This window comes from Fundulus heteroclitus, unplaced genomic scaffold (genome assembly GCF_011125445.2).
Source record: "Fundulus heteroclitus isolate FHET01 unplaced genomic scaffold, MU-UCD_Fhet_4.1 scaffold_476, whole genome shotgun sequence".
NCBI classification, from domain to species: domain Eukaryota; kingdom Metazoa; phylum Chordata; class Actinopteri; order Cyprinodontiformes; family Fundulidae; genus Fundulus; species Fundulus heteroclitus.
The window spans coordinates 12,501-29,901 of NW_023396897.1; the positions used below are offsets into that span (position 1 = coordinate 12,501).

Below are 17,401 nucleotides of genomic sequence, written 5' to 3' on the forward strand. Positions count from 1 at the left end.
TACCTGTATGTTAGACCCAATCCCAACCAAGTTGTTTAAGGAGGTATTCCCTCTGATCAGTGGTCCTATTTTAGACATGATTAATGTATCCTTGGTAAATGGATATGTACCACAGGCTTTTAAAGTAGCTGTTATTAAACCTTTACTTAAGAAACCATCTCTTGATCAAGATGAGTTAGTAAATTACAGACCTATATCTAATCTTCTTTTCTTATCTAAAATTCTTGAGAAAGTAGTTGCTAATCAACTATGTGAACATTTACAAAGTAATGACCTACTTGAGGAGTTTCAGTCAGGCTTCAGAGCTCATCATAGCACTGAAACAGCTCTGGTGAAGGTCACTAATGATATTCTCATGGCCTCAGATAATGGACTTGTGTCTATACTTGTCCTGTTAGATCTCAGTGCTGCATTTGATACAGTTGATCACAATATTCTCCTACAAAGACTTGAGCATACTGTAGGGATTAAGGGAAAAGCATTAGGCTGGTTTAAATCTTATCTGTCGGACAGATTCCAGTTTGTTCATGTTAATAATAAATCTTCCTCAAACTCTAGGGTCACTTGTGGAGTACCACAGGGTTCAGTCCTTGGACCAATTCTATTTACTATATATATGCTTCCGATTGGCAAAATTATCAGACAGCATGGGATTAATTTCCACTGTTATGCTGATGACACTCAGCTATATTTATCCATAAATCCTGATGAATCCAATCAGTTACTTCGACTGCAGTCATGTCTTGATGACATCAAAAGCTGGATGACTTTAAATTTCCTGCATTTAAATTCTGACAAGACAGAAGTTGTAATCTTTGGGCCAGAGTCTTCAAAAAATAAAGTTCTTAATCAATCCCTTAATCTGGATGGCATTAACTTGGCCTCTGGTAATAAAGTTAAAAATCTTGGTGTTGTTTTCGACCAAGACATGTCATTTAAATCCCATATTAAACAGGTTTCCAGAGTTTCCTTTTTTCACCTCCGGAATATCGCCAAAATTAGAAACATTCTGTCCAGGAGTGATGCTGAAAAACTAGTCCATGCATTTGTTACTTCAAGGCTGGACTATTGTAATTCTTTACTATCAGGAAGTCCACAAAATGCAGTTCGAAGTCTTCAGCTGATTCAAAATGCTGCGGCAAGAGTTCTGATGAAAATCAACAAGAGGGATCATATTTCTCCAATTTTAGCTTCCCTTCATTGGCTTCCTGTTAAATCAAGAATAGAATTTAAAATTCTCCTTCTAACGTATAAAGCCCTTAATAATCAAGCTCCACCATATATCAGAGCTCTGATTACCCCGTATGTTCCTAACAGAGCACTTCGCTCTCAGACTGCAGGTCTGCTGCTGGTTCCTAGAGTCTCTAAAAGTAGAATGGGAGGCAGATCCTTTAGCTATCAGGCTCCTCTCCTGTGGAACCAACTCCCAGTTTTGGTCCGTGAGGCAGACACCCTATCTATTTTTAAGACTAATGTTAAAACTTTCCTTTTTGACAAAGCTTATAGTTAGAGTGGCTCATACCCTGAGCTATCTCTATAGTTGTGCTGTGATAGGCCTAGGCTGCTGGAGGACATCAGGGTCTAATTTTCTCACTCTACTGATTTCTACTGTTCTTCAGTCTACTGTTCTCCAGTTTTGCATTGTATTACATTGAAATGACTGTCGTCATTTCAGCTTTTAACTTTTTGCTCTCTCTCTTTTCTCTTCATAGTAGGTACACCTGGTCTGGCGTTCTGTTAACTGTGACATCATCCAGAGAAGACGGCTCACCCGCTACTACCATCTAATGTAGAACAGATTACTAGATCAATGTGTGCTTCTGTGCTTGTTTGTCTGTCTTGTTGTGTCTCTGTTCTGTCTTCTGTAACCCCAGTCGGTCGAGGCAGATGACCGTTCATACTGAGCCCGGTTCTGCCGGAGGTTTTTCCTTCCCGTTAATGGGTGGTTTTTCTTCCCACTGTCGCTTCATGCTTGCTCAGTATGAGGGATTGCAGCAAAGCCATGTACAATGCAGACGACTCTCCCTGTGGCTCTACGGTTCCCCAGGAGTGACTGCTGCTTGTCGGGACTTTGATGCAATCAACTGGTTTCCTTATATAGGACATTTTTGGACCAATCTGTATAATCTGACCCAATCTGTATAATATGATGGAACTTGGACTTGGGGAAAGTGCCGTGAGAGGACATGGGGCAGGAGGGGCGCGAGAGAAAGAAAAGGGAAGGGAAGGGAAGGGAAGAGACAGAGACAGAGAGAGACACACACAGACAGAGAGAGAGACAGACACCAGACAGAGAGAGACAGACACAGAGAGAGAGAGAGAGAGACAGACACAGAGAGAGAGAGAGAGAGAGACAGAGAGAGACACAAGAGACACACAGACACAGAGACAGAGACAGATAGAGAGAGAGAGATATAGAGAGAGAGACAGAGAGACACAGAGAGAGACAGAGAGACACACAGAGAGAGAGACAGAGAGAGACACACAGAGACACACAGACACATAGGACAGAGACAGAGAGAGATAGAGATACAGAGAGAGACACAGATATAGAGAGATACAGAGAGAGACATAGAGACACACACAGAGACAGAGACAGAGACACATACACAGACATAGATATACACACACATACATATACATATATAGACACACACAGACAGAGATATATACAGACATAGAGAGACAGACACAGAGAGATACAGACACATATAGATACAGACACATAGACACAGATACAGACACAGATATATACAGACACACACACATAGATAGACACAGACACAGAGAGAGACATACAGACACAGAGAGAGATATAGACAGACACAGACAGAGACATATATATACACACACATACATACACAGATAGAGACATACACATAGATACATATAGATAGACAGAGACGTATAGAGAGAGACAGAGATATACAGAGACACAGAGAGAGACAGAGATACACAGAGAGAGACAGAGATATACAGATAGATATACAGAGAGAGACAGAGAGAGAGACAGAGAGAGACATATAGAGAGACATAGATAGATACAGAGACAGATAGACACACATATATATAGACAGAGATACAGATAGAGATAGACACACACAGACAGAGAGAGAGACAGACACAGACAGATATATACATACACATATATAGATAGACATACACATAGAGAGAGAGACATACACATAGATAGAGAGACACACACATATAGAGAGAGAGAGACAGAGAGATACAGAGACATAGAGAGACACACATACATAGAGATAGACATACACATACAGATAGAGACATACACATAGATAGATAGAGAGAGAGATAGAGAGAGAGAGAGAGAGAGAGAGGAGAGAGAGAGATAGAGAGAGAGAGAGAGAGAGAGAGAGAGAGGAGAGAGAGAGAGAGACATAGAGACACATAGAGAGACATAGATACACAGAGAGAGATACATATATAGACACACATAGACACACAGACACATAGACAGAGACAGAGATATAGAGAGACAGAGAGACACAGATACAGAGATATAGATAGACATAGAGATACACAGAGATAGATAGACATAGAGACAGATAGACACACACAGAGACAGAGACAGAGAGACAGAGACACAGACATAGAGAGATACATACACAGACAGAGACAGAGAGAGACACACACATACAGAGAGAGAGAAGACACAGAGATAGACAGAGAGAGACACACACAGACAGAGAGAGATACAGACACAGAGAGAGACAGAGAGATACACACACATACAGAGAGAGAGACAACACAGATAGAGACAGACACAGAGAGAGAGAGACACACAGATAGATAGAGATAGAACACACAGATAGAGAGACACACACACATAGAGAGACACACACACAGAGAGACACACACACAGAGAGAGACACACACACAGAGAGAGACACACCAACATAGAGAGAGAGAGAGAGAGATAGAGAGAGATACACACACATATATAGAGAGAGAGAGATAGAAGAGATAGAGAGACACCACATATAGAGATAGATAGAGATAGAGAGAGAGAGAGATAGATAGAGAGAGAGACACACACAGAGAGAGGAGAGAGAGAGAGATAGACACACACATAGATAGAGAGAGAGATAGACACACACATAGAGAGATACAGAGAGAGAGAGAGAGACACACACATATAGAGCAGAGAGAGAGAGACACACACATAATATACATAGAGAGAGATAGAGATATATACATAGATATAGATAGAGAGATAGAGATAGAGAATAGATATATAGATACACACACACTATAGAGATATATAGAGAGATAGATAGATAGATAGGGGGGGGGGGTAGAGAGATTAGAGAGATATAGAGAGAGAGAGAGATATATAGAGACACACCCACACACACCCACACCTACCTCTCTATCTCTATATAGAGAGATATCTAGATACACACCCCACACCCACACACACAACCCCCCCTAGATATAGATATATATAGATATATATAGAGATAGAGATATATATAATATATATATATATACACACCATATATATATGTATATATATACACACACACATATATGTATATATATATATACACACATATATGTATATATATATACACACATATATGTATATATATATATACACACATATATGTATATATATATATATACACACATATATGTATATATATATATATATATATACACACATATATGTATATATATATATATATATACACACATATATGTATATATATATATATATATACACACATATATGTATATATATATATATATACACACATATATGTATATATATATATATACACACACATGTATATATATATATATATACACACATGTATATATATATATATACACACATGTATATATATATATATACACACATGTATATATATATATATACACATGTATATATATATATATATACACACATATATGTATATATATATATACACATATATGTATATATAAGGGTCTTCTCTTGTTTATGATTTTTACACCAGAGGGCCCTAAACTCTTAATATATGGTTTTAACTTTCTAATAAAGCAAATTTTTAGTACAAGATTATTTAAATAACAAAATTCACCTTATAATTAAGGAGAAAAATATTTTTTCCAGTCCTGTTTGAACAAATGATATAACTTAGAGTGTATTCAGACAATACAGACAAACGTTGCGCAATAATATATTCCCAGACTTCTGAGCATATCCGATGATGACGTCAGGCATTGCAATGTACAGAATGTAAAACGCAAATCTTAAATATTTTCTATACAATATAGTTTAGCATTCTTTAATGATTTAAGTATAGAAATAAGTATTTTCCGTATCGTAATTACATTTTTTTTTGGATACCCGGAAGTTATTCTGTTCGCGCGTGCGCAAATGAGCTGATGGTACGGATCGTGCTACCGGTACGGATCGGGTAGTGACATGCACCATTACGCAAAACATTGTGATTGATCTGGACAACTTACTAAAGTAATTATAGTGGGATGTAGGTTTTATTCGAGAGCGGGATAGCGGTTTGTAAACGGACAATTTTACGAAGAATTTCTCCATGGTCCCTGCGCCTCCCGATGACGTCACAAAATTCTTCATGGGCCTTGTGCCTCCCGATGACGTCACATTATGGCAACGCCACTCAAACAAAATACATTGCCAGTGGTCTGCATTTGTAACGAATCAATTTTATTTAGTTAATTTAGCGGTTTCTTTTTTCTCAAAAGCTTCAGGCTTAAAGATGAACATAGAAAAATGTGAAATCTTAGCAATTCAAAATAATCAACCCACTTTAATTGATAAAAATATGGTAAAATATTTAGGTATAATGATTAACATAAGGACCACACTGAAAATGACAGAACAAATATTCAAGCCATTTTACAAAAAAAACAAAACAAAAAAAAACAAATAGACTACATTTTTGGAAGAATACTGTCACAATTTCATCTGGAATAATAAAAAAAATTGTGATCAGAAAGAACGACAGTAATATCAGTAGAAAAAGGAGGAATAAATGTTATTGATTTTAAAGTGATGAATGCCGTGATAAAATTATATTGCTGCAGACTTTTATTAAAAATGAAAAGAGTTTATGGTTCAGTCTCCATTCACAACTTGTTTTTTTTTAAATTGGAGGAAGAAAATTTCTCTTAAGATGTAACTTTGATCCTGCAAAATTAACGATTAAATTGTCAGACTACCACAGAAGCATCCGAATATAATGTTAAAAGTTTTCATGCCTTGATTAAGTTACCGGAAAATAACCGTAAATTAACAAAATAAAATTGATTTGTAACAAATGGAGAACGCGGGCGTTATGTAGTTTGTTTGAGGGGAGTTGCCATATAGTTGACGTCATCGGGAAGCGCAGGCCCCCCGAGCCAATCTTCCCACCCGAGTCGATCTGGTACCTACCCCAAAAGGCTGAATGATGGATGTTTCCTGCACCACAAAGAATTAAATGGCCTACAAATATACTATATATGTGAAATGTACATAAGATACAGTTTAGTTCTTCACATGTGCTAAGTGAATATCCACTTGATCAAAATATGAATAAATGCAAATTACATAAGAAACTGAAATGGATTGCAAAATTTATTAATACACATTTTAGTTGGGCACAATTTTTGTTTAAGTAAACATTTAAATAGTCTGGAAATAAGGATATACAATACTTAAAGTTATTAAAAATGAAAACTCCAAAATGTAAAACCTCTAGGTGCTAAATAAACAATATTTAAAAGGAGAAATCCAAAACACATTCTTGTGTATTATATTTCCTCTGGTTTACAGTAAAATTTAACTAATCGGGATCTTTTTGACATGTAAACTTCTCTGCTTCCTCGTGTATGATTTCTCCTGCATGGTCACAGGAGCTGCACAGATTCTAAAGATTTGGTCTATTTTATAAACCAACTTCATGGTTACAGTCTGGGAGATTACTGTGAAATCTTTGAGCCTCTCTCCACATGTATGTGGACATTTGCAATCCTCTTTGTGGCAAGTACATCCTAATCAGAGGACTGCTCTCCTTCATGAGTGAATGCTGGTAGAACAAGGTTAAATCTCCTCTCAAACAGCAGATCTCCAATGGTAAAGCCTCTGTCTGCTGTTACTTCATCGCCAGGACGAAGATACTCCAGGTGTTTTCCCAGCCACATCCATTCTTCTTCTTCTTCTCCTTTTCTACTAGGTGTGATCATCAATGCCTGTAGTATCAGCATCTTTATTCATAGGTGACTGATTATGGGGCGATCTGGTCAGCCTCTGCATCACAGTGGCTGTCATCTGTCAAACACAAGCCTGCATAAGACCACAATCAGTTTAGCAGACAGCATAAAACATGTCAAAACTTCTTAAAACTATGTAAACACCAACCTAATAGAGCACCACCTGTATCATTACACATTCAAATATTCATATCACACTCATTCCTTCCAGTTTTTACAAACACCTGGGGTTATTACCTGGGATGTCATTTGTAAGGTTACACAGTTAAATTCTAACTGCAATATTTTGGGTTCTTTAAGATCATAAGAGGAAAAAATGGCTTTTCATTTTTAAAGTCAGATTTTCACCATGTTATTCATTTGTAAATGTCACAGTTCCAAATTAAATATTTAATTACACAGCTAACTGTTTAGTTTGTAATCTACATATTAAGATGCAAACCAAGCATTTAGTTTTCAAATTAAATATTTAACTCCACATTAAATGTTTGGTTTACAAAATAATTATTTACTCTGGGGCTAAATATTAAGCATGTTATTTAAATATTTAACTTGGAACTGTAACTTGTTTATAGATTTATGAACAACAAAAATATGATAGTGAACCCCAACTTTTGTCATATGACAGGCTAAATATATTTTGCTGTAAAATCTTTAATTGTATAACTTTACGAACGGAACCCCATAGACCTAATAGCAGTGATAAAACATGTCCAGATAATTTACAGAGAGAACAAAGCTAAAGACGGCTGTCTTCATGTGAAAGCATATGTTTTATCAAGAGCGGCACAACTAAGGAGTTAGAGTTAGTTAGCTAACGTAAACATCCATCAGCTTACCTGTCTCCTCTCCTCTTTGTCTCCTTGTTTTTGTTTTTAATGGAACTTCGTAGTCCAGACACTTTTCTGGCATCATGTGGTCTTCTGTCGGTCTTTTGTCCACAAAATGAAAAGAACAAACATATGGTCGCTTCGGTGGTTTCTTCAGATTTAAAGCTTTTAACCACAGGCGAAGGGATTACTCATTCTTCGGCTGGGGTGAAGGAAGTAGGGTGCCCCGCATCCGCAGCTCTTGTTTACGGTCGATGATTAAAACTCTCCTGATCCACGTAAACCTTTCATTTACACCCGTTATTATGACAGCCTCTAACCGGACAAATGAGCCCGGTCTTCCTCAAAGTCCTAATGATGATTAATTTGAGACGAAGTAGCTGCATGAGTTGCTTTTCAGCTAGCTACCCAGTGACAGGAAGTGAGCGGAGGGAAGTCTCGCGCAAAAAAAAACCTCAACTCGCTGGCTCCGTATTTCCGTCAAAAATAAGGTGGACAGAGAAGGCCTTGTTCCCTCTAAGCTTCTGCTCAGAACTGTGAATAACCATAAGCAGTTGGTCAGCTGACGTGAATGAGCAAGTAGGGGTGTAAAGGTGAAGGAGAAGCTCATTTAAGTAAGGTGGACCACTCTGTTTAAAACCTCAAAAACAGAAGTTCTTTAAACCGAACTCTAAGATAAACAGGCAGGGAGGCCAGGATGGGGTAATGAGCTGTCTTTTATGTTTTTTCCATTAAAAGGTGTGCAGCAGCATTTGAACCCGCTGCAGACATTTGAGTGAGGACTGACCGATTCACATCATGGCTGGATTACAGTAATCCAGCCATGATGAAATGAAGGTTTGGAGTAGTTTTTCTATATGTTTGCCTTGAAAGAATAGGTTTTACCTTTGCTTTGTTCCTTAAATGATAAAAATGGCTTAATGATATAAAAATATCATTCTGAAGTCACTATGGCCTCAAGCCACTCAGACATAGGAGGCCAGGAGACATGAAGTCTGTGTATGAGATCCACTGTTTGCTGAGTGCAAGGCCAAATGCTGCATAGATGCTGTGTGGGATGATTATTGTCTAGGATAGACTGTCTTTGTTTTGTCTCATGCCAAGGCCACTGTGCAGTATTAGGGAGAGCCAAAAGCGAGACAGGACAGAGACAGGGAAGACACAGACTGCAGCGGGACCGTGGGGTGCGATTACTTTCCATCTATGTGATCTCTGCTCTGTTTCTCAATAAAAGTCCTGGAACTTCATCACCGCCGTCTCTTCATTCAGTAACGATGGGAATTCAGATATTGTGACTGTGAAGTCTAAAATAACAGTTTATTTTAAAATCAAGGTTCATAAATGTGGGCTAAACATTCATTACCAGGAGGTCTAAATCAACAGGATCAACAGTTCTTTGGATGTTTCAACTGGTGTATTTGACAATTCATGATTTGCAAAAAGAAAGTGATTTGAGTTTTGATGGTCTCCTAATCATTACCTTCCTACACATTCTCTATCTCATTAAATTCAGGACTTTGCATTTCTTTACTTCCACCATTATGTTAGGTAATTTCTGCCAAAAGCTGCAGCATTTTGACCTAATCCATCCGAATGGCCCATGCCACTGGGTCTGAGTGGAACACTCCTTCACCGGAGGGGGGATATGGTGTGAAGTGCTTCATTTTTATTGAAAAGACAACACCAAAACAAGTTGCTCTCAGATAACTCAGAACTGGGTTAAAAATGGGACTGTGAAGCTATAATAATTATAAATTCAGACAAAAGCATTGCAGTTCTACTATATGTGAAAAATTATTTAAAAGTCCCTTGTCAAAAGTCCCTGGTCACCCATCACTTATCTCCATTTTCCAATTTCCAAAGACCCACATCTTATAGTAGACTTTTGTTTTTATTAAATCACACAACCTTAGACTTAGACTTTCTTTATTGTCATTTTGTATGCACTCCGTGCATACAGAACGAAATTTCGTTTTTACACAGCTCAGAAAGATTGCAGTAACTCTACAGGATACCTTGCAGTGAATTACAGTACAGGATAAAAAGTGCAGTGATAAATCGCAGTCAGTTACAGGATAAGTTTCAATTGACTTCCGGATAAAGTGCAGCAGTGAACAGTAGGCAGTTGAAATGTAAACAATGTAAAACAAATGTAAACAAATATGCAGCAAGGTGCAGCAGTGATTTAAAAGTAGGCAGTTGCATTGTAAACAGTTTTGCAGTACGTTTCCGGATAAGGTGCAGCAGCGATTTTGCAGGATACGATGCAAATGTGCAAATCAGCGAGTCGAGTGTGGTACACAGTCCGTTTTTATACTTCAGCAGTTCAACAGTCTGATGGCAGCAGGGTAAAAGCTTTTGCAGAACCTAGTCGACCTGCAGCGGATGCTGCGGAACCTCTTTCCAGAGGGTAGCAGGGAGAATAGTCCATGGTGGGGGTGTGAGGGGTCCCTGATGATGTTTCGAGCTCGAGACACACAGCGCTGCGATGAAATGTCTTTAATGGAGGGAAGAGGAGCCCCGATGATCCCTTCTGCTGTCCTCACCACTCTCCTCACATTCTTCCAGTCGGAGGCACTGCAGCCTCCACACCACACAGAGAGACAGCTGGTCAGAATACTCTCTATGGTGCTTCTGTAGAAGGTCGTGAGGATGGGCGGGGGCAGGTGGGCTCTCCTCATCCTCCGCAGAAAGTACAGTCGCTTCTGTGCCCTCTTCACCAGTGACATGGTGTTCACAGTCCAGGTGAGGTTGTCCGTGATGTGCACCCCCAGGACCTTGGTGCTGCTGACCACCTCCACAGCTGAGCTGTTAATGAGCAGTGGAGCGTGGTGAGGCCGGTTTTTCCTGAAGTCGACGATGATCTCCTTCGTCTTCTCCACGTTCAGGATCAGGCTGTTGTCTCTGCACCAGCCCACCAGCTGCTCCACCTCCTCTCTGTAGTCCTGGTCGTTGTCGTCTCTGATCAGGCCCACCACTGTTGTGTCGTCTGCAAACTTCACGATGTGATTGGTGGTGAACTTGGGGACGCAGTCGTGTGTCATCAGAGTGAACAGCAGGGGGCTCAGGACGCAGCCCTGAGGGGAGCCCGTGCTGAGGGTGATGACATCAGAGGTGTTCTGTCCGACCCGGACCGACTGAGGTCTGTTGGTGAGGAAGTCTAGCAGCCAGTTTCGTAGGTGTGTGTTGAAGCCCAGATGCTCCAGTTTTCCCACCAGATGTTGTGGGATGATGGTGTTGAACGCTGAACTGAAGTCCAGGAACAGCATCCGCACGTGCGTGTTCTTCTCCTCCAGGTGTGCCAGGCTCAGGTGAAGAGCAGAGGAGATGGCGTCCTCAGTGGAGCGGTTCCGTGGGTAGGCAAACTGGAGCGGATCGAGTGTTGGGGGGAGACTGGAGACGATGTGTTCCTTTACCAGCCTTTCAAAGCACTTCATCATGATGGGAGTCAGTGCAACAGGCCGGTAGTCGTTGAAACAGGTGACTTGAGGTTTCTTTGGCACCGGAATGATGGAGGCAGACTCGAAGCATGCTGGCACTATGGCTTGGTCCAGCGAGGTGTTAAAAATGTCTGTGAGGACACCAGCCAGCTGACCTGCACACTCCTTGAGCACCCGCCCAGGTATGTTGTCGGGGCCTGGGGCCTTCCGCGGGTTGACTCTCCTCAGAGTCTTCCACACGTCGGCGGTGTCAAGGCAGAGGACCTCCTCTTCCTGATGGGGAACAGCTTTCACTGCTGGAGTGCTGTTTAGTGCCTCAAACCTCCCAAAGAAGTTATTCAGTCCATTGAGGAAGTCAGCATCAACTTCACCCAAGGGGGGGGGGGGGCGGGGGGGGGGCGTGTTGTATTCAGTGATCGCCCGGATGCCTTTCCACATGCTCCTGGTGTTGCTGGCGTCATGGAAAAGCTCCTGGATTTTCTGACTGTGGTTCCGCTTTGCTAGCCTGATGGCACGGTTCAGGTTGGCTCTCGCTGTCCTCAATGCCTCCTTGTCACCAGACTTGAAGGCTGAGTTCCGTGCTTTTAGCACTTGACAGTAACCTCTAGTAAAGTTTGATTGGGATTAATACTCAGCTAGTGTATGTAAAATGTCTGGAGTAGAATCAGTGGGGGTTAATCTGTTGGATATTTCAGAATGATTTAATCACCTTTTAGTGTGCACTGGTTAAATCTGACCACAAGGTATAGCCTGAGGTCAAAGCATAAGTTGATTTAAGGAATATTTAAATAAATGAAAGTAAAATTTGCCTTTTGTTTAGGCAACAACGTTGGATCTAGAGGAAGAGCTGAGAGAAAAAAATTCCACGTTACTTAAAGTCCTGTGTGAAGTTTCTGCAGTCAGTTTTAGGGTGCCATGATATCTTTAGGTGTGATCAAATGTACTTTTTCATGTCCTCAGCCTAAAATTCCCATCAACCATGGAAGTTGATAGCACTTTAAGCTTCCTCCTACTGACTTACAGGCCTGCTTTGACTGTACTGATTGGAGTGTTTTTGACATCTAACAAGTTTTTGTGAGGATGCGTGTGCAGACCGAAACCTTCCACACATACAACCAAAAGCTTTTGTTCACAGCAAAATTATTAATCAGGAACCCTTGTTGGACCCACTACAGTTTGCTCACTGGGCTAATGGGTCATGCATTCAACTTGGAACTTCAATCCCATTTGTGGACTTCAGCATGGCATTTAACACCATCATCCTGGATATCCTCAGCACTGAAATCATTCAGCTCACTATGCCAGCCTCCACCTGTCAGTGGATAAACTTCCTGACTAAAAGGAGTCAGCAGGTTAGGATGGGAAATTTCCAGCTCCTAGTTATTAGAAATGGCACCTTCCAGAGGTGTGTGCTTTCCCCGCTGCTCCCCTCCCTCTACACCAATCACTGCTCTTCTAGAGACCCACCTTGCCCAGGAGCACATCAATATGTGACAAGGGGAAGCTGGAATCTAACCCACAACCTTCCAATTGCAAGATGACTAGTCAACCCATCAAGCCACAGACGCCCACTATAGTGAATTTTAAGAACCTTTAAAAAATAAATAAAATGGAAACTAACTAGCTTAGACAAAACATAAGCTATGGACATGTCTTCCTCCGCCTTGTATTGATGTTTATCTGTGTTGTCTGAGACTATTTTTGAGCCATCAAAGTTCATAATACCTGTCCATGTGTTTTTGTTATTAATTTACATTTTTTTGAAGTTACTTTAAGGTCTAAATTTAACTACAGCATAACCAAAAATCTGTTGTCAGGCTGCGCAAGTAAAAAAAAAAGTAATACAACATGCATTAATATGGTTAATTTGTGGCACACACTTGCAGTTAACAAAAGTTAATTTTTTGAAAGACAGATTGAAAATCACTTACTCCATTTCCTGGGTTATATTGTGAATGAAGCTCTCACTGATGTTCCAGTTGTTGATGTCCCCTTTTATGAAGCCAGAGAGTATGATAAAAAGCACCACCACCACATTTACAGCAGTAAAAATTGTATTTAGGAGTGCAGACTCTCTCACACCATATGCAAGTATACCTGTAAAGAATGATTAAGGTAGAATTTGTCAAAGACTTGAAGATAATTTGGATCATTACTGCCTGCACAGAGTGGTTAAATTACCAGCAAGCAACATAATCAGGGCAGCAGCAAAGAAGTCTGGGTATGCAGTCAAGCCAGGGGAGTCCATCATTGCATATTCTTCCAGAGTTTTGGCAATGACATTATCCATCAGGTCATCAAAGGTTCCCGTCCAAGCTTTCGCTACGCTTGATGCACCTAAGAAGAATTTGAGGAGGATAATGATTTGCAATATTTTCCAACATGCAAAAATTTAAAAGTATCTCATTTCAGCTTTCTTCTCGAAGTTTCAGTGCTGAAACACAGGATTCACAAGAAATGTATGAAAATATACTGTGTAAAGGAGGCACAGAGTCAGATATCAGCTCCCTGTCTGCTGGGCAGAGGCTCCCCAGGTCAAGGTTCTTTAATTCCTTCTAATGGTCAAATAGTTACAATAAAATTCCAAATATGGTTGTAGCCAATAAGAGTGAAGTCAACTAGATATAGCCACATATCATTAGCAAATCTAACCTCTAATCTAAATCTAATCTAAATCTGGCCTGCCAAAAAAAATAAAGAATCTGACCAAAAGGTGACATTTTTTTATATGAAATTCTTTGGAGGCTTCTGTTTCTGGCAGCCCTCTTTTGCCATCAGTAAACAAAGTCCACAGAGTGTGTTTCATCATCTGCTATTCCCCTCTTTGTAACAAGGTCTTAACTTTGACTGAATTTAACTCTTATCTATGATAATACATTCCATTTTCCTCTTATTTTCTGTTTATGTTGCATGTCATTTCTATTTTCCCTTATAAGGGTTCCTGAACCATTTATCTTTTTCTCTATGCTTTTAACTGATTTATTTTCACCTCAAAAACCTCAACTTCCCTCTGTATCTCAAAGGCAGAGGGAAGCAGAGGTCACCAACCTCATTAATTCTGACCAAATTAAATGTATGAATTTCTAGCACATATCTAAAGTTTGAGCCAGATTAACTCTCACAGAGGGTGTCATTGTGGTTCACTAAGGCTGATGTTAGGACCTCCTTATCCAGTAGAACAAAGAGATCAACCCTAGGGTTGTAAATTCCCAGGGCAGCTCTTACCACCTGCAACAGCTGCAGGCTGCTGAGATTTTGATATTTCTTTTTCAGTTGTGTAATGAAACTGGACTCCTATGATTTAAATATCAATTTATCCAATTTGTCATTTTAGAACTCTGGTCTATTCCAAACAAAATGGTTGATCTGTATGTTTCACTGTTACCTTTTTATGCAAAGGATAACAGCCTACAAGCTCTGTATGGGATGAGCCAAGTTCTCAGCAGGGACACAATCGTATACCCTTTTTCCAGTTCCTGCCCTCTCAGGTTTCTGAATTTCCTTCTCATGAAACCCGTTCCAGCAGCTTATCTCATCTCAGATTCCCAAGCATATTAATATTCATTCTCTGAGGGGTTTTGTCTGGTGGCCCGGCTGTCACTGAGAACTTTTCACTGAGAACTTTTCCGCTCCACATTCAGAGAGGTCAGCTCCAGGGGGCAAATATTGAAGAACTATCTAAATATTTTTGCCTGAAACAGACTCAGTTATCTGCACTTGACCTTTTTCTGCCTCATCCCACTGTGGGATCAGTATGTTTGTCTTAAAGGGGCCATGACATCACTGTATATACACCATTTGTTGTAGTTGATATTGCTGCATATGTAAATTCTAACGCCAGCCTTATTCAACTATGGTAACTCCCCCCTTGACAGTTCATATGGCTGAAACTTTTAATATGTTCTGGAAATTGATAAGTTACATTTGGTCAGAATTAATAGTTAAATTTGTTTAAAGTCCCTTTTCCAAAGAGGGGATAAGCAGAGAAATCTAGCAATGATGAAACAGACTCTGTGGACTTTGTTTACTGATGGCAACAAGAGGTGGTCAAAAACAGAAGCCTAGTGGGCATATGTGCGGAAATGGAGTCTATCCATGTGCAAGCACAGACTGAATGCACACCTGTATGTGCTTTAATGGCAGAGGTTACTGCCATTCTTGAAGCTCTTTTGTGATGTGTATATAAGCAAATTAAGGAGGTCAAATTTGTGACCAACAGCTCCTGGAACACAGGAGCTGGATCACTGAAAAGGCAGATTTTCCAAATGTCTTAGAAACCCTCAGGTACATGTTTTGAGGGCTTTGATCTACGAACAGGTTAAATCAGAGAAGAGGACATAGGATCAAAAGCATGACAGTTTTGACACCAGGATCATGGAATAAAGAAGAAAAGATGGTGGTTCCTGAAACTGATAGATATTTATGAAATATTTGCATAAGGGACTTGGCCATCCTGATGGAAAACGTATTTTAGAGTGGCTGAGAAACCAGAACATTAAATGCAGCGGGGCTCAGGATCTGCTGGTTGTAATCAGAAAATCCTGCATAGCAAAACAAGATGTGAGAAGGAGGACCTGCACTTCTCTGCTGATATAGATGGCACTCTGTCAGATAAATCAAAAGACACAAATATGTTAACTAGGGAGCACGATATTATCGGCATCAGGCAATATTAGTTTTAAAAAATAAATATCTGTCAGCCTTCCACCCACCAATACCACGGCTATATAAAAAGCGCTTTTTTTAATCACAATCCACTGATGACGATGATGTCTGCAGCACCAGCGCATTGTTATTATGTCACGCCTGCCTACCTGAGCAGTAAGCATGAGGCCAGAAGTGAAGAGAAAATGCCAGTGGTGCGGAAGTACTTTAAAGTGTCGGAAGTGGATATCAGAACAGCAATTTGCAATGACTGTGTGGTGTCTGTTATGCGAGGAGGAGCGAAAACAAAGTCCTTCAATACTTCAAACCTAATCAGCCATCTAAAGAACCACCATTCGGACCATTACAATGCTTTCATGGTGGCCAGGAGGGAAAATGAGAATTTGAATATCACAATTTCTGTTACACAATGTTTGTAGCAAGTAGAATAGTGCAGTTAAGACCCAATTAAGAGGACTATGTTCTGCTAAGAAACAGAATCTGAATTTTTTTTGCACTTTTTGTTGTTTGCACAAGGAAAAACTTATTGAGGTTTGAGATCATACTTAAGACTATATCGTCACATATTACTGTTTTGTCTTTAGTTAATTGTTTATTTAAGTGACTGTTAACTGAATTCAACTTCTCTTCAAAATTGGCATGTGATAAGAGCATTATTAGAGGAGCATCAATAACTAAATATGCTTTTGTCAAAATGCCAAATTTGCACAGTTTGAGTGTAGGAAGAGACAATCTCATAAACTTTTCAGACCCCTTTTTTGCATATGTGTTTGGTAGTAGGCCAGTTTAACAAAGAGTATGCAGAATAATTGTTTTTACAGAGGAAACCACAGTCTGTTTAAGTAAATATAGGAAAAGAAATATCGGAATCGGTATCAGTATCAGTTATCTGCCAAATTAGTTGTGAAATACTGACATATCGATATCAGCCAAAAATGCAATATCGTGGATTCCTAAGGTTAAGCTATAATATTCATGCCCTTAGCATGCAACACAGCTTAAACTCTGACCCCTAACAAGCCTGCGACTCCTCCCGCCAGGTATAACCCAAATTGCACTGACCAAATTGGCTCCTTCGCGTAACGTCTGCTTTACTGAAAAGACGTCAAAAAGCTCAGCTGAATAGCACCACACCTGAACCGGTGGACCCAGTGATCAATGCTTTTGCTGGACAAAAGCCACACATGACCCCTTACTTACCAACGGGAAACTGGGATCAAGGAA

The 17,401-nt window shown here is 39.9% G+C and overlaps 1 protein-coding gene and 1 long non-coding RNA gene across 3 annotated transcripts in view; both read right to left on the reverse strand.

The window, feature by feature from the left end:
• Positions 1-17,401, reverse strand: part of LOC105923045 (cationic amino acid transporter 2-like) — a 37,117-nt gene that overhangs the window by 9,650 nt on the left and 10,066 nt on the right. The window contains exons 3-5 of one of the 2 annotated variants that reach the window (XM_036132146.1): positions 13,694-13,849; positions 13,595-13,609; positions 13,444-13,504 (exon numbers count right to left, since the gene is read on the reverse strand). In XM_036132146.1, coding sequence (XP_035988039.1) covers positions 13,444-13,504; positions 13,595-13,609; positions 13,694-13,849 — 232 coding nt within the window. Of the gene's footprint in view, positions 1-13,443; positions 13,610-13,693; positions 13,850-17,401 lie in introns of both variants that reach the window. The other variant, XM_036132145.1, reaches the window with a different exon arrangement.
• Positions 6,627-9,306, reverse strand: LOC118560747. Its single transcript, XR_004929565.1, has 2 exons — positions 8,082-9,306; positions 6,627-7,315 (listed from the first exon to the last, which is right to left on the reverse strand). It is a non-coding gene; the product is annotated as an uncharacterized LOC118560747 (long non-coding RNA).